At 40.5% G+C, this 25,065-nt stretch overlaps 1 protein-coding gene and 1 pseudogene across 1 annotated transcript; both read left to right on the top strand.

Moving 5' to 3' along the window:
- Positions 1 to 1,689: 1,689 nt before the first annotated feature.
- LOC137287819 (organic cation transporter protein-like) lies at positions 1,690 to 8,788 on the top strand. Its single transcript, XM_067820206.1, has 9 exons — positions 1,690 to 1,832; positions 3,143 to 3,377; positions 3,849 to 3,952; positions 4,451 to 4,605; positions 4,948 to 5,116; positions 5,981 to 6,193; positions 7,385 to 7,611; positions 7,773 to 7,954; positions 8,627 to 8,788. The coding sequence occupies exons 1-9, from the start codon at positions 1,690 to 1,692 to the stop codon at positions 8,786 to 8,788; spliced, it is 1,590 nt and encodes a 529-aa protein (XP_067676307.1).
- Positions 8,789 to 13,822: 5,034 nt separating this feature from the next.
- Positions 13,823 to 22,038, top strand: LOC137288092 (organic cation transporter protein-like; annotated as a pseudogene).
- The last annotated feature ends 3,027 nt before the right edge of the window (positions 22,039 to 25,065 follow it).

The raw sequence follows: 25,065 nt of genomic DNA, 5'->3' as shown, positions 1-25,065 counted from the left end.
AACGGACCAACTGATAATATAGTCTATATGTGGATGCAAGTCACGTCCAGTCATTCAGCTAAGCGAGATTTCCACCACCGGTTGGCTTACAGCCACAGCTTATGGAAAATCCCATGTCTGATATGGGCTAAACAGTGTGTGATGATTCACAGTCACGGTCCTCGTATCGACTTTGCGTAGATGACTTTGTACGGCATATTCTAATAATATGAAGTCATCTCTTTAAATGTCAATCAATAAAACACAGTACATGTACTCCTACGAATAGATGCTTTTTAAGTTCTCTCTTACACACACATGGGTGGAGATGAGATAGCACAGCGGGTATGTTGTTGGCCTGTTCCCTCATTGGTACACCATGTGACGCCATTTCTGCATCCTGTAGCCGTCACACTACATGAACACTGCAAGAACCATGTGTCATGCCTTCTTTCCGCCAAGTACAAACCAAGTATCACCAAATGTGCAGTTTCATATGCACACTGATTACTTCATGTTCCACAGTTTTGACTAATAGCATCGTGTTACAGTCTTTAAAGCCTCCAGGTTTAGTCAGTTTACCTAGGTGTCAGTGAAACATTAGGACAAATGTTCATTTGTCGAGAAGATATTGAACCTGACCATTGTCGTGACAACATTCAACTGACAGCCAATAACCAGTAGTACTGTGCCAAAAGAAATACACTATGACTTCTCGTCAGTTCGTAAGTTAATGTTAAGGTATGGCACTTACGACTATCTGACCGGTAAGAGAGCTTCGAAAATCTAGACCCAGACATCCATGAGAACTCAGAGCTCAGACCACTCAGGTCGTGCTGGTGGAGGCGACACATGGTATATCTCATAACCAACGCACCCCAAAGAACCTCCACGTTGCCACAGTAACCTATCTGTGTGGTCGTCATTATGGTGGTACATATTCTCCCATATGTTCTTAGATATTTGAAACAACAGAACCTTATTCCGTACCTTTCTATTTACACTTGAGAACGGAGTAAAATATATTTCATGCAGACGTCACAACGCATCAAAAAGCCCAATTTATTGTGACTTCATGATGTGTAGTATACATTGTGACGGGCTATATCATGTTTCTGAAATGAAATACTATAATATGTTGTCACATAAATCGTAAACAGTGTGTGGCCATCCGCACATTTGTAGCTATGCATATATGTGCATCTACATTATCAGCACTGTTCTACAACATAATGCCCAGCTGAAAATGGTAATTTCAAGCACAGAAAATGGATGGGGTTATTATGTGATAACATTCCCTTGGGATTGCGAGAACTGCTGGAACGCCCCCAGTTTATACGTTTGCCTCAATGCGAGCTCCAGAGAAACAGTGGATATTTCGTGTGTACAACATAGTATGCAACACAATTTGAGTGACAATATTTCAGACATATCGTGACGTGAAGTAACACAATTTGAACTGCAGGGAACTGCAGCTATCACTGTGGTTCAACGAATAACAGGAAACGTTCCTGGACTGACATTTCTCCCGAACCTTGTCACATTTAATTCTTTTCTGATCTAAGCTATGATTGGAGGATTGTAATGACTCTAGATTATGGAAAGCACGTTCTGACATTCATACTATCGGGTCGCCTGCCCCAAACGACAGTAGCAGACTGTTGCATGTGACAGTGACATGTACTCATAAACCATCTCTCTTGTTACAAGATGAAGTATGAAGACATCGTTAAACTCCTTGGTGACTTTGGCCCCTACCAGAAGAGGCTTTACTTCCTTTTATGTATCCCTACAATATCATTTGGTGTGCAGACAATGATGACAGTCTTCACTCTGGGTGTGCCAGAACACAGGTACATACCTTCATATTGTTAGTAGTAGCTTGATTAGTATATCCGTCAGCAACTTAAATTTTAAAATCTATCATTTACAAGTGCTTCTGTCATACCGCCAAATGTGTTTTCAAGGAAAAAATGTCTTTCGTTTGATTTTTAAAATAATAATAATTGCAAAGCAGTGATATGACATTACAAGTCACTTCAGAAAGAGCTCCCATGAACTTGTGAAACTAGTGAAATGACTTGTACGATTCAACATCAGCCAATCAGAAAACATCATTTTACAGATGTACTGCATTAGTTTCAAACTATCGACTTACACTGAATACTGTCACTGTCACGTTTTGATGAAACTGATCCTACTCCACGCTGCATGGCCTCAGGTCTTTGGTTACTTACTATAGGATACTTATTATAGGGTATGTATATAGCGCACATATCCACACAAATAGTATATGCTCAAGGAGTTGTTTTTTCCCTCGATCATTGGAGTTAGTGATGGAGTGAGTGAGTGACTTTAGTTTTACGCCACACCCAACAATATTGCAGCTATATGCCGGCGGTCTGTAAATAATCGAGCCTGACCCAGACAATCCAGTGATCAACAACATAAGCATCGATCTGCACAATGGGGAACCAATGACGTACCAACCACGTCAGCAAGTCGCCTCTTACGACAAGCATAGTTGCCTTTTGTGGCATGGATGGGTTGGTGAAGACGAGATCTTCACTGGTCTCGATCACTGGATATGAATCTCGACAACACATCGCATTGTCAGTCTCCCTGGGCATCCTACAACTGCCAGTAGGCGCACAAAGTTAATTTGACTTCCGTCTTCATGAGGTGCCCATTCAAAGCTGGGTGGATTGGGACTCATAGTCGTAGTATTTCACCCAGGTGTACTGCATGCTGCTGTAGCCACGGCTAGGTTTTACCAGCAGGAGCGAACGTCTGATGTTACCGACTGTTGAAAAGGAGTAGCTACAAATAATAATGTTGTCACTATTCCCAGCATTGCACCAAGGCTTTTGTCAAAGGTATTCTAGCCATAGTTATAAAGAACTGAGTGTGCAAGGCGGAAGGTTTGGCTCATGTCATGCTGACAGGTTCCTTTCAGAATACAGTTTGACGTGCATTTCCAGTTTGATAAGGGCATTTGGAATATCAGCAGTTCTGTCACCGATGGGCTTTGACCCCAGGTAAATACAGGTGTTGTAGGAGGGGATGTCTGAACTTAATGTTTTCTCGTAAGCAGCCATGGCGTCCCTCACACTAGTTGTCTCATTATAACGTCTCCACAATAACCACATTTCATTCTCTCCAGGTGTGCTCTGCCTGACTGGGACAACGACACGTACGCCATTCAGGGGGAGAGACATGCACGCGCCGTCAACGCAGCCATTCCTTTATCCAATGAAGGGACACAACTCTTCTCTGCCTGCTTCATTAACAATGTCATCAATGACACAAATGGCGGTGGTGTTTACACAAATACTTCACGGAAATGTGAAAAATGGGTCTACGACAAGGATATGTTTAGTTCAACTATTGTTACAAAGGTTTGTCTTTAAAGTTGTTGTAAGGAAGTAAATTAAGTGAAACTATTGCTTTTATTATTCCAGCTATATCCTAAAATGCAACATTAATTTAACCACCAGCAAACACGGATCAAAAATGAAAGAAAGTGAAGTTAGAACTGTTTTCCTGAGGAATTCACCTCATGTTTGAAGAAGGACTCCCATAAAATGGAAACCGAGTTTTCTATTCGACTGAAGCGCTGATCACTACTTTTGCTTTCAACCATAGGTGTTTCTTGCCAGATCCGATTCATACCAACGCGATGTTTAATCTGTATCATTAATTGTAGCCTTTTTTTCATTCACGTCACGCATATATGTAAAATGTTTAAGTAAGTGCAAGTTTATTTTTTATGTGCATCTATGCTGTTGTCCTGAAATGTCCGGCATAGAGAAAATACAAAGTATAGTTTCTTGCTTGTTAGTAAAATTCTGGTGTTCAAACATTTTCAGTTTGGATGGGTATGCGACTCTGAGCTGACAAGGACCCACGCCCAGACGATCTTTATGCTCGGATTACTTGTTGGAAGCGTGTTGTTGTTGTCCCCGGCAGATTTGTAAGTTCCTTGTGAGTTAATGAACACTAATTAGATCATCAATTTGGAATACGGAAATATCACTCAGAGCAACCACATCATTGATTAAACAAATTCATATAGAAAAATGTTTCTTTGAACATTCCCAGCCAAGATCAGTAGGTAATTTTAAAGTAAGTGCACAATGTAATAATGACCGAAATATATTTATTCCTTCTATTTAACATAATAAGTACTTGCTAAAAGAATTGTCCGATTACGACTATTTCACAGTCGTGTGTTTTCCATCACTATCAAATAAATATTTATAGATCAATTGGTTGTGAGAATGGGAACCTTGTTGAAATCGAAAAGGGGTCTTGCTCCACGCCCAGGACCCGTCACACAGAATAACATAGATAGAATATTCGTGTCCTTGTCTTCAGGACGTATGCAATGAGTGTTGCATACTTACAAAACGTGTGGTACTTTTCACATTATTTTGCTAGTCCCATTTGCCGTCTGTGTCTTAATGTGCAGCATCGGAAGGAAGAAGATGTTCATGGGATCGGTCATTCTACACATTGTGTCCGCCATCTCCATAGCCTTTGTCCCAAACTTCGCCATCCTCGGTCTTCTGTACTGCATCAACGGGATGTCCGGTATCGCCATCTGGGGCAACGCCTTTGTCGTAGGTAGGAGCTCCTAATCCACCTCCGGGTCAAAACAGAAGGACCAGGTGGGACCCAGAAAGGTCAATGCTGTATTGTAAATTAGCTCTATGAATCGGATGAAATATATGAATTAAGAATATGTATTACGCGACTAAGTGTATATCAAATATATAGCCGATTAAAATGCAGATCGGGTGGTTATGATCATTCCGTGTGATCTGACTGGAAGTGAAACATGTGATACCAATGGTCTAGCTTGTTACAGGCCGTCTTTCCCGGATTATGGTTAAATGTGACGTACAACAACTCGTATTTACCAACTCAGACATGAATATATAACAGAAGATATGTGTTTTATTGCAGGCGTGGAGCTGGTTGGACCTTCAAATCGAGTATACACGGGCATCGTATGTGAGTTTTTCTGGACATGCGGTTCATTCGTAACAGCAACTCTTGCGTACTTTGTGCGAGACTGGCAGCGTTTGCAGCTGATAGTTTCTATACCAACGGTCTTGTTTGTCGTATATCAATGGTAAGGCATGTGAATGTGAACTGTGTGTGGTATTTCATCTGTATGAACGGACTGGAGAAAGGACTTAAGGCTGAAACCAACGCAGCAATGTGTATTAATAAATTGACAAGAAACCTGTGAGATTCAGGGCTTATCGTCCATTTCATATGCTCAATAAAAGACAACACAGGGACAAGGTTTATTTTTACCTCTAATAAGGATGACGACTGCATCCACACATTGTCAGCCTACACTAATAATCTCCTGAATCAAGTCATTCAAACCCACCAGAAAATGACATTTCTAGTTCTCTGTATGAATGGCGAGTTCATAGTTAAACAACATTTATTCATCCATTTCACATCGGATTCACACCTGTAATGAAAGTGATTTCAGTATCATCCTAACCAAACTATCAATCTCATGCTTGGAGATGTTTTCTAAGATATTAATTATATATATATATATATATTGTATTACATGGTGACATATAATCCTTGACTGTTCTCGGAGGGAAGGTGCATAGATCGTGAGGTCAGACTCAGTTACTGGGTTACTCAATATACCACCCATAGCAGGGTCATTAACTAACTTTTCCTTGGTCCTAAAACCTTGATGACCACCTCGATACCACTGTGAATCTGGTAAGGGGACATTTTATGGTGTTGTGATGGACATAATCTTGATACGATGTCGGTGGCGAGTCATTTCTTTTACAAGGTTAAACGCTTACACAAATATCTGTCAATGTGTCCTTTCTTATATATTGTATTATACGGTGACAACTACTACATTGTGTCATTGTTCTGCTGTCGATTCTAATCCACTCGATCTCTAAGGTGCTAACATAATTTATTAATGGACAGTTTCTGAACGTCGTTTAAGGTTGATGCCAGAGTCCCCACGCTGGCTGATCAGTAAGAAGAAGTATGAAGAAGCGGACCGGATATTACGTCACGCTGCCAAGGTCAACAAGACGGAACTGCCCTCTGACATATTTAGCGAAGGCATGTTAGAACAGACGACGGAGGAACCGCTCCGCTTGATATTTACGAATCCTAGTTTGGTTTGGCGGAGCCTGGTGATGTTTTTCAACTGGTAGGAACCGATAACACTTCCTTGAGTGTATAGATACATTTTTGTATTTTTCAGTCAAGGAATGATATTTTCATCTCAATAACATGCAATTTTACAACATGTAATTTACTGGGCAAAGTGATGTTTTTACAACTTGTAGGAACCAACACTTGATTTTGTAGATATATTTCGGTATTACTTCAGTGAAGAAATGAAAATTACATCTCCATATTATGGAATATTACATCATTACATCGTGAAGAGTTTCAGAACATCCAAGACAGAAAAGTTCTATTTACATGGCTGTTTAAATCACGCTAATCCTGACACGAACGTGAACGTTTGTTTTTTGTTGGTTTCATGACCAGATGACCTTTCCCGATTGCCTACGTTGAATGCATATTTGTCGTCGAGTTGCAATGTTGGTTGGTTGTTGTTTAACGAAACACTTAACAATATTCCAATATATGGCGGTGATCTGCCAATAATTGAGTCTAGACCAGCCAATCCAATGATCTACAGCATGAACAACGACCTATGCAATCGAAATGCGATGCCATGTGTCAACCAAATCAGCGAGCCTGACGACTTGATCCCGTTGGCCGCCTCTTACGGCAAACACCGTTTGCTGAAGACCAATCTTAATGGGTTCGGCAATGTGGTTGTCAGCAAACATGTTGCCGTCGAACATGCAGATGATGATTTGACTTTTCGCATGTCCTTGAGTCTTCGAACCGAATACTAACAAATCCGAGTCTAGCTGTAGAATTTCCGATCGGGGCAGTCGACAGTCGAGGAATATGTTCGAGGGATATGGTTACCAATCTCTGTATCATGGACTAAATGTAATGATAACGATTTTCTAACATTGTATGGCTATAACCAAGAGGATGGACACTGGACAATGACCAGACGATGTACTTAAAATGTATGTGAATGTGAACCGTTACAATGTATGTGAAGCCATCTTGCCGCGAGTGTTTCTCAAAATACCGAAACATTACTATCAACTTTCCACACTTTCTTTCATAATGATGATTTGAAAGCAAGCTTTTGACCTTAATTTTGTCAATGAATTTGAAATAATGTTGAACATTGTACCCTGTACCATACACGATCATAGTGATCATGCCTAGGATTCTTAAAAAAATGACCTACCTTCACGATAAAAGGTCAACTTATACCACGTTCTATCATTGTATGATTCCATAGGTTCGTTGTCACCATCGGTTTCTATGGCCTAGGCCTGAACGTGGCCAATCTTGGTGGAAGTGTCTACACGAACTTCTTCATTTCATCCGCCACTGAGTTGACAGGACACATTGCGAGCCTCCTTCTCATCGACCGCGTCGGAAGGAAGTCTTTTCTTTGCACCACAATGATCCTGGGTGGGGTGTGCTGCACAGCGACAATTCTGCCAGTACTTTATGGCGATGTGTGTAAGCCTTATTCACGTTGATAAGTGGCGTGTCGATCTATGTCGTGTCACATGTGTAGTTTGTAGATTGCTTCATTCTTACAGAATAATTACTGAAATATTTATTATCACAGCAAATATACACATTACAAAACAAATGCCTGTTCACTATCTTTTCTGTAGCATTCAGCTGGATGACGATGGCCCTAGCTTTGACGGGAAGGGGTTTTGCAGTGGCCAGTTTCGACGCTGTCTGGCTGTATTCTTCAGAGCTATTCCCCACTGTCATCAGGAGCTCGGCACTGGCAGCTGCTAACATATTTGGCAGAGTTGGAGGAACTATATCGCCTTACATTGCAAATCTAGTACGTTTCCATACAAAGTCTCATTCATTTCTTCACCAAAACATAAAACATAGACGATATATAGATCCCATGGATGGTGACATGTGTTATTAAGCAAAGAACACTGTTGGGCCAAAGTCAGCATACAATCGATCAATGGAATTGTCAAAATATATATTGCAAACGTGACGAAGAAATCAGTTGCCGAAACATCACCAACGTCAGGTCCTATGAAACACGTTTCGAACTCATGACGATGGAGTACCCAGGCTTGTCTCGTTGCTTCACTTTACACCAGAAACACTGCTGCATCCCGTCTTTTACCAGGCAGTTTATTATTTACAAAGCACAGTTTAAACATTATTTCTGACTCGGGGAACACACGAAAGGTAACATCGTCTGGGAAGGTATTGAAATATTTGCCTTGTATCATTTCACAATAACAGCTAATCCATCATTATCCGGTTTGGAACTTCAGCAACCCATGCTTGTCATAAGAAACACGTAACGGGGTCGAGTGGTCAGACTCACTGAGTTGATCGATATATGTCCTCGTATTATCCCTGTTCCTTAGGCCGATGATGTCAAACTTGGAAATGTACAGGTCGCCTTATATAGTTGAGCCTGGCTATGAACAACAAACAAGGGCAACAACAACGATCCTGATACGGAACATTTTCTGGTGTTAAACAGGCTCTAGTGATACCAGGAGACTTTGGACGAGCTGTTCCTCTTCTAATGTTCGGGACATCCATGATACTAGCGGGTCTCTCAACCCTTGCGTTGCCTGACACTTGGAATGCGCCTCTCCCAGATACCATTGAAGATGCCAAGCAGATGAAAAGATGCACGTAAGCAGGTTATTTCCGATTTTTTGTTTCATGTATATATTTCCCAAGCGACATAGGTGGTGTCGACACCTGATATCGTCAAACGATTTAGTTCGGGCCATGACAAATTGGAATAATCATTCACTACTTTCCTCCTTGTTATGAAAAGTTAATATATGACTCGAGGTGCCCTCGAGAACCTGGCATATGGCTGATGATATCAACATCTGTTGTCAACCGACACGAAACATGAGATGATGAGACACGGTTTTTCTATTGCAGTGGAATAAAAAATAATAAGAAGAATGTGTGAAACAAGTGAACAGGTGCATCTATAGTGTCACAATCACTGGTTCGAAGTAAGCCTGTATCAATCCTTCCAGAAACTGTCACTTCCAAACACCCTGTATGGTGCAATCTGTCTTGCCGTGCACAAATAGGCAAGAAATGTTACTCTTATTTTGCTTCTGTGAAAAGGACCTAGTCATATTGTACTAATGATTCATTTGATGCCCCAAGATGCTTAACGGTCAACGAGCCCTTCATTTGCCAACGACGCTCGTCAGTACAAACTGACAATGTAATATCAGGATAATCCAGGACTTGTCCAGCAGGGTAACCAGCTCAGATCGTGTAGATGAAGATCGCCCGGTGAACATCATCATGTAACTGTAACCTTTGAAAGGGAAAGCCAAAGTCAAGAGCTGATTTTTATCAGATGCATGGCCAGTATCACAAGTATCTCACTGTTATTAATCCAAGATGTACATTTCAATTATGAGTACAAATGCATGTTTTTGTGGTACATTTCCCACTCTTTCACCACACCAATCCTGCCACAAGAAACCTTACATTTAAGCTACTTTTAGATTTAAGCTACTCAATAACAGAAGTCTAGGGTTTACATGTGTAACATTGCCTGAAAAGTGAACATTTTTCGCCGAGAATGGATGGTATCACAGCTCAGTGCTTGTAAAGCAGAAAGACACAATACTGTCTTATAAACAGATTTATCGGCATGGTACGGTATTGATGTTTTAAATCCGGATATTCGGAATATCTTCCCACTCAGGCAGTTTTTGTCACTGACAAGATCTACAGATTTAAATTTTGCCGGATTCCCTAGGCCGCACGTGCATAATTCGATCTTCTTGAGAGCTACATGCTAGTTTGATTTATAGCCACGGTCAATTCGGTGGGTTTTAAACACTTCTGGCAGCGGCAGTTTGTTTCCTGAGTGATCTAAATGATCACAAGACATTCTTGTTGAGGTACCGATCCAGTTTAGTGGCAGTTTGTGCTATAGCCATGGGTTATTGAACCAGATGGAGGATTGAGACATAAAGTGTAATATCAAGATGAACAAAGACATGTATTACTGGGATCCATTATCACGTGATTTGGTGAGGTGCTTAGAATTCCTGATAAACTTTCCACAGGAACGTTTCATGGCATTCAGGAAATGGTGGTTTTGGTCTGCCTCCGATTTCACATTGAGTTTAATATTCTGACATTAACATTTGATTCTATGTGCAGAGAAAAATAAACGAAGTCTGCACTGTATCGATTATTTTTGGTAAGTTTCAGCGATTCTTTGATTTCTGCTTATGTGAGCCATGACCCATATGGCGTGTCCAGTCGCATGTTTTCTAACTGAACCAGATGTAGGTATAAGGCTCTAGAGTGGACATCGAGTTGAAAAAGGACATGTAATACCAAGATCAACTATCACTTGATTTGGTGAGGTATGACTCTTGGCAAGCATTTCTCGGGACTGTTTCCAAATTTGCTTCGTGTTTAACATAATGTTAGGATATATGTACAGATAAATATGAAAATCGATTTCTGCATTGTATCAGGCATTTCTCAAAGTTTCACACATGTCTAGAAAGGTGTGTCTTTATCTCACTTCTGCATTTTGAAAGAACGGATACTTGATATATGGTGAATGGGTGAAAGAATGTATTAGTTTAAGTCTAGTGCCTGCATGAAGGCGAAGGGAGCTCAGTATGATGCGCACCAAAGACATTTAACACTTCTCCTGAAATCAGTGACAACTAGCAAACTAGAAACAAAATCGAAACTACTATTCGAGTCGACCATCACAGGTTTTGATGTGGACAACATACGGAGCTGTGTAGGGCGGATTGCGGTTTCAGTTGGAGCAGTCGTGTTTATCACTTACAGGATATATATAGTGTTCTGTAGCGTCTTCACATATAGTCAAGTAAAGCCATAGTACTTTTGTGTTTCAGAGAGACCTGGCATCCAGAAAATTCACGGAGTGTCTACCCATTCTGAAAGAAAGACATGAAATTTTCACAAATAGTTTTCTCCTCTCTGGTTTTGTGTTTTACTTCAATGCTGATATGCATGTTGTAACAGGTAATAAAGGGTAGTTATCATGTGATTTTGTTGTAGCTGACATTAATCAATTTATAAGAGTTTTCATACTCTCTGCAACATCATTTTGTAGCAGGATCAAATGCAGCTCATTGAAGTTCATTCCACTGAGGTTCACAAAGTCCTCGACTCTATGAGTGGGTTTGGACGTCTGTATAACGGGTACTCCGTAAGTACTAGATAGTGGAGATAAAGGTCAACATGTTATTCTCAGGATCTTGAGGAATGTCATTATTTCCTCCCAAATAATGGCAACATCTACCAACAAGACTGTGTTTTGACGTCTCTTAAGGGAACATGAATTGAAGTGTCACAAGCATAACACAGTTGGTGGAGTTTATTAGCGGAGTTATTTACCTATAACGAAATAAAGAACAAGTATGAAGAAATTGAATGTGAAAAATAACGTGTGATGTAGATGTGTACTATATTCCATGTTTATTGCCAAGTTTTAAAGACGGATATTGCAATTTTGTTTAGAATACTAAATGGCGTCATACCTTGTTTATGACGTAAAATAAGTATTGCATCAGATGATTTGGTGTAGTGAAATACAGACTGACAACAGTGAAACATTCTGTAGGACTGACATTTCACACGACACTGCTTATGGTTTCATATCTTATTAGAATTCACAGAGGTGGAGGTGAACAAATAAAATGTTAAACATAAAAAGGACTATATAAAATCAAAATGACATAACCAGGAGAGGGTGTTGACAAACCAGAAACACAATGACGTACATGGGTAAATTTTGAGAAACAAAATAGCATGTATAAAAGTGACAAGAAATAATATGGTTACAATGCATTGACACTCACGGAGGACACTAACAAATAAAATCACATGTTTGGTATATGGGAAGGATTACCAAACAAAATGACAGGACACTGTGGAAACCGTTCACAAAAGAAAGGGCGTGCTACTATAAACAAGATTAAGAAACAAAAAGGCATGTTGCTATGTGTCGAATTAACAAACAAAATAACTATGTACAGAATTAAGAAACAAAACGATTAGCAAACAAAGGGGCATGTTACTATGTACAGGATTAACAAACAAAATGGCATGATACAATGAAAAGGATTAAGAAACAAAATGGCATGATGCTATGAAAAAGATTAATAAACAACATGACATGGTACTGTGAGAGGTATTGAGAAACAAAATAATATATTGTACTCATATTACATATGGAACGGAAAACAAACAAAATAAGAAATACACATGTAGTGAGAGTTGACAAACAGAATAGCATTTTTTCTCTTTGGGAAGGGTTAACACACAACATGACATGTTTTGTAACAAACAGACTGAATAGACATACATACGATATCTGGATGCTAGTCACGTCCAGCCATGTGAACATTGCAGCTCTGGTTTACATGGGTATGGAAAATCCCATCTCTGTCCTAAATAGTCTGTACTGACTCATGGTCACATCTGTGAGGTCGGTGAAGATAACGGAAATACGGACTATTCTGACAATGTGAAATAATTTCTTAATGTGTCTCAGTAACCAATAAAATAACATGACCTACTGCTATGAACCGTTATTTGATGTTGTCCTACAGACACGTCGGCTGCGAAGAGTTAGCTCAGTAGATGAGATGATGACCCATCGGTGCAAGGACCTGCGGTCACGTCTGCCTCAAGGATACATCACGTGACGTCATACGATACGGGGTAAAAAGACCACAATTCAATTGCTCCTCCTTTCATCACGTACAACCCAAGTATAACCGAATTTGCAATTTTAAATGCATACTGATGATGAATGTTTTTTCAATTGTGAGTACGACCTTTACAGTCTTAATTCTTCAGCGAGTTTAAATTGGTGTCACTGGCACAGTGACAGAAGAAAAAGGTCCGGAGTTCGAGTAAGTAGATCATCACGCCGCTTTTAGCAATATTTCAGCCAGGGGCACCAGAAACGGGCTTCGAGAAAGCAATGAAGTAGGTTACACTGGTCCTGGCGATTGTCATCCCCCCCATGCAGTCACATTCGTAAATAACCTACATAATAGAAACATGACTCTTAATCACGTTATCCTGGGTGCAATCCATCCGCCTATGCTGCTCAATGCGTGATAGAGTGATGTGAAAGGCCGGTAGGACCTACAGCAAGAACAAACTCGCCACATAAACTTTGACGTCGTTTGTGTCCAGTGTAACAATCTTCGAACCCTTCCCTGTTTTGACTTGTGGTAAAATATGGCCCCCTAACAAGTCAGGTACTGGTCAGGGCTGGGGTGGTGAGTATAGTGGACAGTCCATGAGTCTCGATGGATTAGAGTCCCAGGCTGGATCACTGCCTTAAAATACACATTAAAATATTTGGCTTAATCATCAGCATAGAACACGCTTACCGAAATCCGGGTCCTGGAGAAACTCTGGATGTTCGTGAATAAATGAAGCTTGTAGATTGCGAACGGGATTGCAAGGACTACGAACTCGGTTGGACATTCATCACTTCACTGATGTCATTCATCACTTCACAGATGTAAGGTTCATAAAGCTTCCGCATTATGGAAAGCACGTTCTGACAATCATACCACTGGGTCGTCTATGCCTTCCACTCGCAGCAGGCGCCTGTTGTATGTGATAGTGAAATACAAATATATACGTACTCATAAGCCATCTCTCAGGTTCCAAGATGAAGTTCGAGGACATTGTAAAGCTCCTTGGTGACTTTGGCCCCTATCAGAAGAGGCTCTACCTCCTGTTATGCATTCCTATGATATCAGTCGGGATACAGACCATGATGACAGTTTTCACACTTGGTGTGCCAGAACACAGGTACATAATTACCTTTTATTATTAATTACATGCTTAATTTATGCCTCAACACTCAAAAGTAGTAGAAGTAATAAGGCCACAAGCTCGTGGCCTTATTACTTATACTGCTCTCAAATGCTCATGTTCTGTAATTATTTTCTTTCATACCCGAAACTTACTAGCGATGGAAATAAGTAAAGTACTTTCATTTAAAACATTTTTGCTTCATTTACTTTCAATGTCCTGTTAGAATAAGACCTTACTTCTCGGTACAGTGCAATAAAGACACCAGGATATCCAGTTACATGTCAGTTCTCAGATATCACGAACTTGTCCAATAAGTGAAATTCAACATCAGCCAATCAGAAAGCAGCTCGTTACAGATGCACTGCACTAGTGACTGGTGATCTTCACTGAATAAAGTTTAACGCAGTTATCGATGCAAAGAAACTGATCCAATAACCTTTTAGAATGATTAGATGGCCGTTAGTGTTAGAGAAGACGACGATGTGCTTTACGGAATCAGTAGTGGACATCGTTACTGTAGCTGGGAATAACTTTCAGGAGCTGCATGATTCTAATGCACATTCCCGTCATGATCACTCACTGTTGGGATAGCCACGATAAGTTTGGTCGGATGAAAGGAACTTCTGACCGTACTCCAAATTGCATGTCATGAGATCCTTGTTTACCAGTAGAGAGGACGAAGATCTGGTATGAGTGATTATTGATTATTACTACACGTACATGCAGACACGTAGGAGGGAATGGCCGTAACTAACATTTTTGTCTGTCTTTTGTCACACGGGTTGTCCCATTGTAAGGTTTCATTCTATCCAGGTGTGCTCTGCCTGACTGGGACAACGACACGTACGCCATTCAGGGGGAAAAACATGCACGCGCCGTCAACGCAGCCATTCCTTTATCCAGTGAAGGGACACATCTCTACTCTTCTTGTTTCATTAACAATATCATCAATAACACAAATGGCGATGATGTTTACACAAATACATCACGAACATGCGAAAAATGGGTCTACGACAAGGATATGTTTAGTTCAACTATTGTTACAAAGGTTTGTCTGTGAAGTTCCTATATTTCAAAGAAGTAAATTAAATACAGTTACCCCTTTCCAACGATATTCTAAAATGCAGCGTTGGTATAAACAAACAGCAAGCAAATAAAACGTCAAACCAAGTGATGCTAGAATCGTTAGCCTGGCGAGTTCACAAAGATATCATGCTTGAAAAAAGGCACACACTTGGTCAAACCAAGTGATGCTAGAATCGTTAGCCTGGCGAGTTCACAAAGATATCATGCTTGAAAAAAGGCACACATGACATGGTCTGTTCAAGCACCTTGGTTGATGCTGCTCTCCTTGCACGGATCCGGACTGATGCTTTCAACTATTGCTGATCCTGGTGATTTGATCTACGCAAAGTGGTATGCAGTTTAACGTATTTATGATTGTAGCCATAGACTACACCTACTGCTTACACTAGCAAGTAATTTCTACTGCTATTTCGGAAATGTCTGTCAAAGAGACTTTATAACATACTGTTTCTTCTCTTTAAAAACTGTTTAGCGATTTTCAGTTTGGATGGGTATGCGACTCTGAGCTAACGAGGACCCACGCACAGACGCTTTTTATGCTTGGATTACTTGTTGGAAGTGTCTTGTTGTTATCCCCGGCAGATTTGTAAGTTGTTTGTGAGTTACCGAACTCTAGTTAGACCATCAATTCGGAATACTGAAATACCAGCATAAACAACATCGTTAAATACAACTGTACGACGTAAAAACACTGACGAAACAATTTTCACATACAAATAAGTAATCGTTTCATTAAAATGATACATCTACACACACACACACGCACACACGCACACACGCACGCACGCACACACATATACAAAACGTGTAGTACTTTTCACATTATTTTGCTAGTCCCATTTGCCGTCTGTGTCTTACTGTGCAGCATCGGAAGGAAGAAGATGTTCATGGGATCGGTCATCCTACACATTGTGTCCGCCATCTCCATAGCCTTTGTCCCAAACTTCGCCATCCTCGGTCTTCTGTACTGCATCAACGGGATGTCCGGTATCGCCATCTGGAGCAACGCCTTTGTCGTAGGTAGAAGCTCCTAATCCACATCCGGTTTAAAAACAGAAGGCCCCCCGTGTGGAAGCTGGCCCGGGAAGATCAATCATACTATGCTGTAGTATCGTAATTGTATGACTCAGCTGAGGGAAATCAATTAAAAATATACATTGAGAGAGCAACTGTATGTCCGCTACATAGCAGATTTCAGTGGCAGGCAAAATTATATTCAACGTATAAATTCAATATTTGACATAAATTGATGAACATTGGTACACATGTACAAAATGCAATGCACAGGTATATCGTTCACGGTGAGTAAGCAGTTAGCCAGTCTACCGTTTCGCTCCGAATACTCTTCAATCCTACGAGGCATGGAATTTGCAATTTGTCTATCAGTTCCTCAGATTGCTCGTACCGGGTTTCCACTTTGTCGTTGATGATTTTCCATAGAATTTTAATGGGGATCTTGTGTGGTGAACCCGCGGGAAAAAGTACTTTTAAAGCACATAAATGTACTTTTATGTGATTCCGACGAAGGCACGTTTTGGTGTGGACGGTTGTGTGAGGACGGGTATTGTCCTATTGCATAACATAAGCAAGTTTATCCAATATTTGAAATTCCTCTTGTAAGTGCTAGCAGTGCCTTCCTGGTAATTGATTTCAGGCGTGGAGCTGGTTGGACCTTCAAAGCGAGTATATACGGGCATCGTATGCGAAATGTTCTGGACATGTGGTTCATTTATAACTGCAACGATCGCATACTTTGAGCGAGATTGGCAACACCTGCAACTGATAGTTTCTGTACCAACGGTTTTGTTTATCGTATATCACTGGTAAGTCATGAATTGATTGAAGGGAGAAAATATGATATCAACAACCAATGTTGTTGTTTTTTTCTCTCAGAGAATTTATTGTATATTGAGACGCACCCTTTGAGCTTTAGTACAACACAACAATTTGCACAGCAATAGGACAACAGAGGAATAAGATATACTCTTAAAACAAACGTAGAACTGTACTTTCAATGTACAATTGTCGAAATTCGGAGATATATGGGACTGAATCAATGTTGACACAATAGTAATGGATGTTTCGAGAATGCATCACCATATGGATTTCATTCAATGCAAAGCTGTTCGTTCAGTTATTCCCCCTTGTTAGGTACAATTTTCAGTCAGTAGTGTGTGATTTCACACTGAAAACCCTGACCATGCACAAATGCAAGAAACGGAAGAAATGGTCTACAGTGCTCTATCGACCTGCCTGAAAAACGTCAAGATTCATAAAGACACCCCATGCACGTGTAGGAGGCTCCCACGTTGTGCACATGCTTCCCATGCATTAATTGTGTTTGCGTGTGTTGATAACGTGAAGTGATGCTGTATATACAAGATGAATGTCATTGTAACGTTCATCAATGGGTTTGTTCTTTCTACCACACTTCAAAGTTCAGTTTCCCCTACATTTTTTTAAGAGTATATATTTTACCTCTGAACAGGAGTGAGTGAGTGGATTTAGTTTTACGCCATCTATATGGTGGGGGTCTGTAAATAATCGACTCTGGAACACACAATCCAGTGATCAACCCCATGAGCATCGATCCGCGCAATTGGGAACCGATGACATGTGTCAACTAAGTCAGCGAACCAGACCACCCCACCCCGTTAGTCGGCTCTTACGACAAACATAGCCTCCTTTAATGACAAGCATGGGTAGCTAAAGGCATGTTCTACCCAGGATCTTCACATGTCCGTCTGAACAGGATGGCCACTGCAACATCACATAACACATTACGCTTTAAATAAAATCATCACGTTTAGGTCCATTCGTGGCATTGAAACCTTGTACACATCAAATATACACGCTTAGTATCATTAGCAAGTGAACCTAGTAGAGCGTGATATGCACACGTAGTATCACTTACAACCAGTGCTCGTAGAACGTGAAATGAATAACTGAAGTTTGGTTGCACTAAATGTAATCCAGTTTGGTCGTTCGCCTTTATGTCTTCTGTTGACACCATGAAAATATCTGATGCCCAGTGAATAAACTCCAACACCTGAGACCGTATTCACATACCTGCCGAAAGTTATTTCAGTTATTTCACATCACCGTACAAACAGTGTCCTGCTTGTTGTAAGAGCCTTAGTCAAAGAATTAAGATCTGTGGTTATTTGGGCTCGTGCTTCCATGCCATCTTTGAGAGTTCTTAAAGAAGAGGGGCATGGATGGTGAGGTCAGACTCAGTTACTGGGTTACTGCACGCATCGCTTTCACTGTGAACTGACATTAAAGCTTGCCTCTATGATTCTCTGATTCTAGTAAAGGAATATTATGCTACTGTGATGGGAATATGAGAGGCCATTAATGACTCATTTCCTCTAAACTGTCGTTTAAAAGGATAACAGGTAAGCACAAGAGCCTAACTATGTTTTCTTCTCTGAATGTGGTGACCATATGCTATTATTGTTCTGTGGTCAAATTTAATCCACTCACTCACTACAAAGCAAACTTCATTTGTTAATACACAGTTTCTGAACGTCGTTTAAGGTTGATGCCAGAGTCCCCACGCTGGCTGATCAGTAGGAAGAAGTATGAAGAAGCGGATTGGATATTACGTCACGCTGCAAAGGTCAACAAGACGAACTTGCCCTCGAACATATTCAACGAAGACATGTTAGAACAGACGACGGAGGAACCGCTCCGCTTGATATTCACAAACCCAACTTTGACTTTGCGGAGTCTGGTGATGTTTTTCAACTGGTAGGAACAAACAACTCTTATTTGATTATTTAGATACGTTGTGGTGTACATTCAGTGACGAAATGTTCACAACCATATGTAATATAACAACATCACGACGGTCATACAAATGACATTTGTCAGACAGTTTTAGTCATGCTTGTCACAAAAGGTACCAATCCCCTCTACTCCGATTGCTTATGTTGAATGCACATTTGTGATCGGGTTGCGATGTAGCGATTTGAGTGACTATTTGTCCTTGTGTCAACAGAAACGAAAGGCTTATCCAACCCTGTATGATACTGTTGTGTGTTTCTCTTGTTTAGCTCTCTCGGTACTCTGGGTGTCTTGGAAAACTATTCTGACATACTTCAACACCTCAATATTTTAAGCCCTTTTATGAATTCCTAGGTTTGTTGTCACTATCGGATTCTATGGCCTGGGCCTGAATGTGGCCAATCTTGGTGGAAGTGTCTACACAAACTTCTACATTTCTTCCGTGGCTGAGCTGGTAGGCCACATTGCGAGCCTTCTTCTTCTCGACCGCATCGGAAGGAAGTCTTTTCTTTGCACCGCAATGATCCTCGGCGGCGTGTGCTGTACAGCGACAATTCTGCCATTGTTGTATGGAGATGCGTGTAAGCCTCAATTATATTGATGTCTTAACCTTTTTGGATCACTTATATGGCTTGTCAATTTTAAAAAAACCTTATGGAATGATTATTGGCGATTATTCATGTTGAGTCCCAAGAAGGAAAGGTTGTCATAGGAGCCAGCTGATGTTACTGGGAATTGTCAACAGGGAATAACTGGTAACTGATTATATTGATAAATCGAAATATATATGTATTGATCTATTTTAAATCATATAGGCTGCTTGCAAATTGTGACACCATTACGAAATAATAATTATTGGCGATTCCAGACCATACTGGGTCCCCTGGAATGGTTGTCATAGGAACTAGCTAAAATTGCTGGTAACTGTCGGTAGGAAAGATTTCGTTTTTATTATGTGGAGGACTGTGTAAGTCGATTATGCACAGTGTCATCGTGTCAGACGACGACTGAATGTGAATCTCTCTCTCACATCGTTGAAATATTAAATGCAGTAACTATATGCAATAAATATCCACACACTATCTTCTCTTTAGTTCTCAACTGGCAGACCATTACGCTAGCTCTCACTGGTCGGGGTTGTGCAGTGGCCAGTTTCGACGTCATCTGGTTATACTCTTCAGAGCTGTTCCCCACGGTCATCAGAAATTCGGCACTGGCAGCTGCTAACATATGTGCACGGGTTGGAGGAACTATATCGCCTTACATAGCCAATATAGTACGTCCTACATATTGTCATCATTTTCTTCACCAAAATATTGATTACCATTCGTGGAATCTATGTAAATATCAAGCAACGCCACATTCATGTTAGGCAAAGACGACTACTGGCAAAAGAGATTATACAACTGAAACTTGGAATTGTCAATATACATATTGTATGTATCCGATGCCGAAAGTGCACCAACGTATTGTCCAGTTTAATGTCCAGTATCTACTTTCGACGTCTTCTGGTTTTATTAGTCAGCGCTATTCTTCGCGGGAGAACTATATCGCTATAATAGTTATATAGTTAATCTCGTACAATGCCTCAACAATTTCTCAACTAAAACATACTCGATCCCATGTATGTACATTCCAAGAATGGTAATAGTTTGTATTAAGCAAAGAACACAACTGGGCCGAGAAGAGCACACAACTGTAAGTTGGAATTGTCAAACTATATATTAGTAATACAAACGCTATCAGAAGGTGACGAAGGCGAAAAAGCACCAACAAAGCCTGTGATACCCGTATTGGACGCAACAATACGGAGTAGCAAAGCGGATCTGATTTGCTTCATTTTCCTTCTTTTACCTAGCAGTTTTAAACATCAGTTTTAGACAGCTCGAACACAGGGAAGATAAGAGTATTTAGTAACAAATTACAAATATGTTCTCTCGCATCACTGGACAATGACAGATAATCCATTACAAAGAAGAACCCATACAAATGATGAAAACCACCAGCTAGCAGGACCGTGAGGCCACACTTGCGATATATGCCATCGTAACCCAGTTGCTTAGATCGATGATTTGAATCAGTGGATCGACTTATGTATCTATCTCTATCTATGTCGAAATGTCTGTGGGATATGTTAGTGTAGGTAATAAGTACTAGTATTGGGGTTATTGTACAGCAGTGTCATAGGCCGGTGCCCTACGTGTCTTGTTAATACAAACCACTTGCCTAATACAGAACAATTTGTTTTGTTAAACAGGCTCTAATGATACCAGGAGACTTTGGTCGAGCTGTTCCTCTTCTAATGTTCGGTACATCCATGATACTGGCAGGTCTGTCAACTCTGGCGTTGCCTGAAACCTGGAATGCCCCACTTCCGGATACCATTGAAGACGCTAAGCAGATGAAAAGGTGAACAGGACATTAAACACACCTGGGTTGGTTCTTTTACAGTATTTTATTGTATTGTTTTTCCAAGCTAAAAGGTGGCTTCGATACATGGTGTGGTTAAACGATTTAGTGTTGGTCTTGAGAGGCGGCGGTTTGAAATACCCCCCTCGGAATTGTATTTGTAGTAACCCGATGGTCAGACTCGATGAGCAGGAAGATACAGTTGAGTAAAGTGGACTAAAACATTTTTAAAGAGAAAACAGTGCGACTACCCAAGAAATCTGTTTTGGCACACACGCGTTTTGAGTCGCAGAATGCCTAGTATCTCCCAAGGCTGGAGTTTTCAAATCTGTCGATTCTCACTCCCTCTGTTGGCAAAACATTACTGCAAGCGAGCTCCACTGAGTTATGATCCGTCACGCGCTCATTAGGAATATCCTCTAACTCTCTCTGGCGCACTGGCGCAAAAAGACACACCCGCAAACTGTGACTGAAACTAGTGCGGTTTCGGTAATACTATTTTGGGCGGTGGTCTGTATATAATCGATCTCGAGTTCGGACCATTCAGTTCACTGATCATAAGCATCGATCTACGCATTTGAAATACGACGTCAAACAAGTCAGCCAGTTGACATCTCAATCCCTATAGTCGCCTCTTACGACAAACATGGGTTACTGCTGAACAACTCTGACTCGGATTTTTTTCGGGTCAGTAGTGACTTGTGTATTATTAAGAAGAAGTATTTTTTGTGTTTTAGAAAGACCCGACATCCAGACAATTCACGAAGTGTCTATCCCCTCTGAACGAAAGAGATGGCGTACTACTACTGTGGGTAGATTCGGATATGAAGAAAGTTCTTTTCCCTGCCTAAATGTGTTTTGTCTGAAGAGTTCTGTGAGGTTTGAGGTAGCCAAAATCACGATTTTGACATATGACGTGCCTTTTCTTTTCTGGTCTCTTAACGTAGATAGCCATACTCTAAACAAGTAATAAAACATATATATCATTGTAATTTTGTTGACGTCATTCTTAAGATTCAACATACACGATTTCGTTCTTTACTAAATGCCTTAAAAATGAAATGGTCATATCAGATAAATATTGTTGAAAGTCCCACTAAACAAAGATCTGAAGACCCAATCTTGCAGGTCATACCTTCAAGACCTTTGACTGACTAGGAGAGTGACCTACATAAATGAACGACTTTTGTCTGACAAGGAAAGTGATCAACATACTTGAACGACTTTTGACTAACTAGGGTAGTGACCAACATACTTGAACCACTATTGACTGACTACGGTAGTGACCAACATACTTGAACCACTATTGACTGACTAGGGTAGTGACCAACATACTTGAACCACTATTGACTGACTAGGGTAGCGACCAACATACTTGAACCACTATTGACTGACTAGGGTAGTGACCAACATACTTGAACCACTATTGACTGACTAGGGTAGTGACCAGCACACTTGAACCACTATTGACTGACCAAGGTAGTGACCAACATATCTGAACGACTTTTGACTGACTAGGGGAGTGACCAACATATCTGAACGACTTCTGACTGACTAGGGTAATGACCAACACACTTGAACGACTTCTGACTCATTGTACTCATATCAGCAGAGGGGGATTCATAATCAGAAAGCGGGATTTTGTAGCCTAACGTTGTATAGCTGTGCAGCACTACTTCAAAGCAGCCAGAAGTGTCGTTTCAATATCAACGTGTTAAACCCTTGAGCAAATAAATTCCATCTGTGACGATGGGTTTTTTCCCTGTCTGGTGAGCGATACTCTTACTGGTTGGTGGAAGGGTCATTTTAACGGAACGGAATGTCTTTAGGTTCGTTTAAACCGAAACAAAGTCTGATACAACAGAACATTATATTTAGTACATTATGTGAGACGACTAAGTCTATCAGTGAATCGTCTCCTATCAGTATCTACCGACTTTCTGCTGGCATCGCCTATGCTGGTTTTGATGATGTACCGCCTTTGATCACAGACAAGATATCATGGCAAGGCATCAAGTGACCTCTTGAAGAGGCGTCTTGACGCTGAGTGGTATTTCATAATTATCAGTTGTCATACCCGATCGTGTTCTACGAGGGAAATGATTAGACGTTAGTTTTTTCCACTATAAAGGCTTCGAAAGAAGAAGTAGTGGTATTGGTTCAGTTCACCAGTAATGATCGGTTTTAAGTATGCACATTTACAAAATTCAACATGTCCGTTTGGTTTGGCAATAATTTCCAAGCTACACCACAGCACATTCAACCATGCAAGTTCAGCAGCTTGCAAATGAAATGTTGACATATCAACCGTGTTATACATAGCTGTGCTGATAAAAGCTTGTAAGCAGCGAAGACACTTGTCTATGAAGAACATGTGAATACAATATCCTAGACTGATATTTACCAGTCACCCATTATATATGAGGAAAGGTTGTTAGAATAAACATAATTTTGTCTGCTGGGTAATGACAGAAGAAGAAATACGTGAAAGGCCTTACCGTTTGGAACAGAAATATTTGCGTCCATTATTTCGTGACTGTTAAAATGTTGCATACTTCCAATTCTAATTTGACATTTCGGTTATCATGAACAGCGATGATTTGTTTAAGTATACTTTGAACTTTTCTGAGTAAAAATGTAAAATGTCCCCTCACCCTCTTGAGGTTGAAGGTCCACAGGATTAGTAGGCACGATTTTACTTATACATTCGTACTTACAGGTGTTACACAATTCAGGAACGTGACAAGCATTGACCTTGTGCGATTTAAGAAGGACCTTGCACTGCCCCCTCTTGTTTCTGGTTCTCCTAATGATACGTAGGATCTGGTAGTGCTGTTCTCCTAATGATACATGGGATCGGGTAGTGCTGTTTAACTCTCACAACTCACTCTCACAACTTTATTAGACAAACATGCTCCGGTAAAACTGAAGGAGGTGGTCCCCAAGGGAGGGGTAGATAAATCATCTGTGCATAACTATTTACTATCAGCCCCGTAACATATCTAGTATTCGCCACCAACTTACCCAAAACACGACTGCTCTGCTTGTTGGCTCCCTCATTCTGTCAAGACTGGATTACTGCAACAGCCTGCTTTCACGTACCTCCAAAACCCGGATAAAGCGCCTGCAATCATTCCAAAATAAAACTGCCGGTCTTGTTATCCTGTCTAAGCCCTCCTGTGATGTACATTTCAAACTTGATTCCTTGCACATGTTGCGGATCCACGAAAGAACTGATGGCAAGGTACTTACTCTCGATTACCAGTGTGTACTTCTTACGAGAGGGTATTTTCTGTCGTTTTGAGTAATAGTTATTATGGGTCACATTTCGTATCATAAATGTTCAATGGTAATAGTGTTATAGCGGCATGCCTTTAAGGTTGCCTTTTAGAGTTGCCTCCCTTTGGTGTGCTTGGACTTAGTAAACTAGGCAATAGGAGAAGCTTCGATACTTCGCTTGAATGTTCAGGAATCAGTAACTATATATATATATATATATATATATATATATATATATATATATATATATATATATATATACGGCTGGTTGCTGTGTTTACCACACACACGGACTTACACACGGATTTACTTGTGGTATCTACACCTGTCTGCCTCGTCGTCAGGCCTGACCTACATTCAAGATCGCTCGCCGTTTAAATATATTTTTTTTTCACTCTCAAACCACGACCTTGGTGAGTTGATATTACATTTGTGACCCATCACTCTGGATTTGAATCTTTGTATCTTGCTTTTGTTTGCTCAATACATATTACCGAATATTTTAGATTTGTCAGTATAATATTTTGCTGG

This window comes from Haliotis asinina, chromosome 6, assembly GCF_037392515.1.
Source record: "Haliotis asinina isolate JCU_RB_2024 chromosome 6, JCU_Hal_asi_v2, whole genome shotgun sequence".
Lineage (NCBI taxonomy): Eukaryota > Metazoa > Mollusca > Gastropoda > Lepetellida > Haliotidae > Haliotis > Haliotis asinina.
Note: the sequence above shows the minus strand (reverse complement) of the source record. Positions and strands in the feature narration are given on the sequence as shown.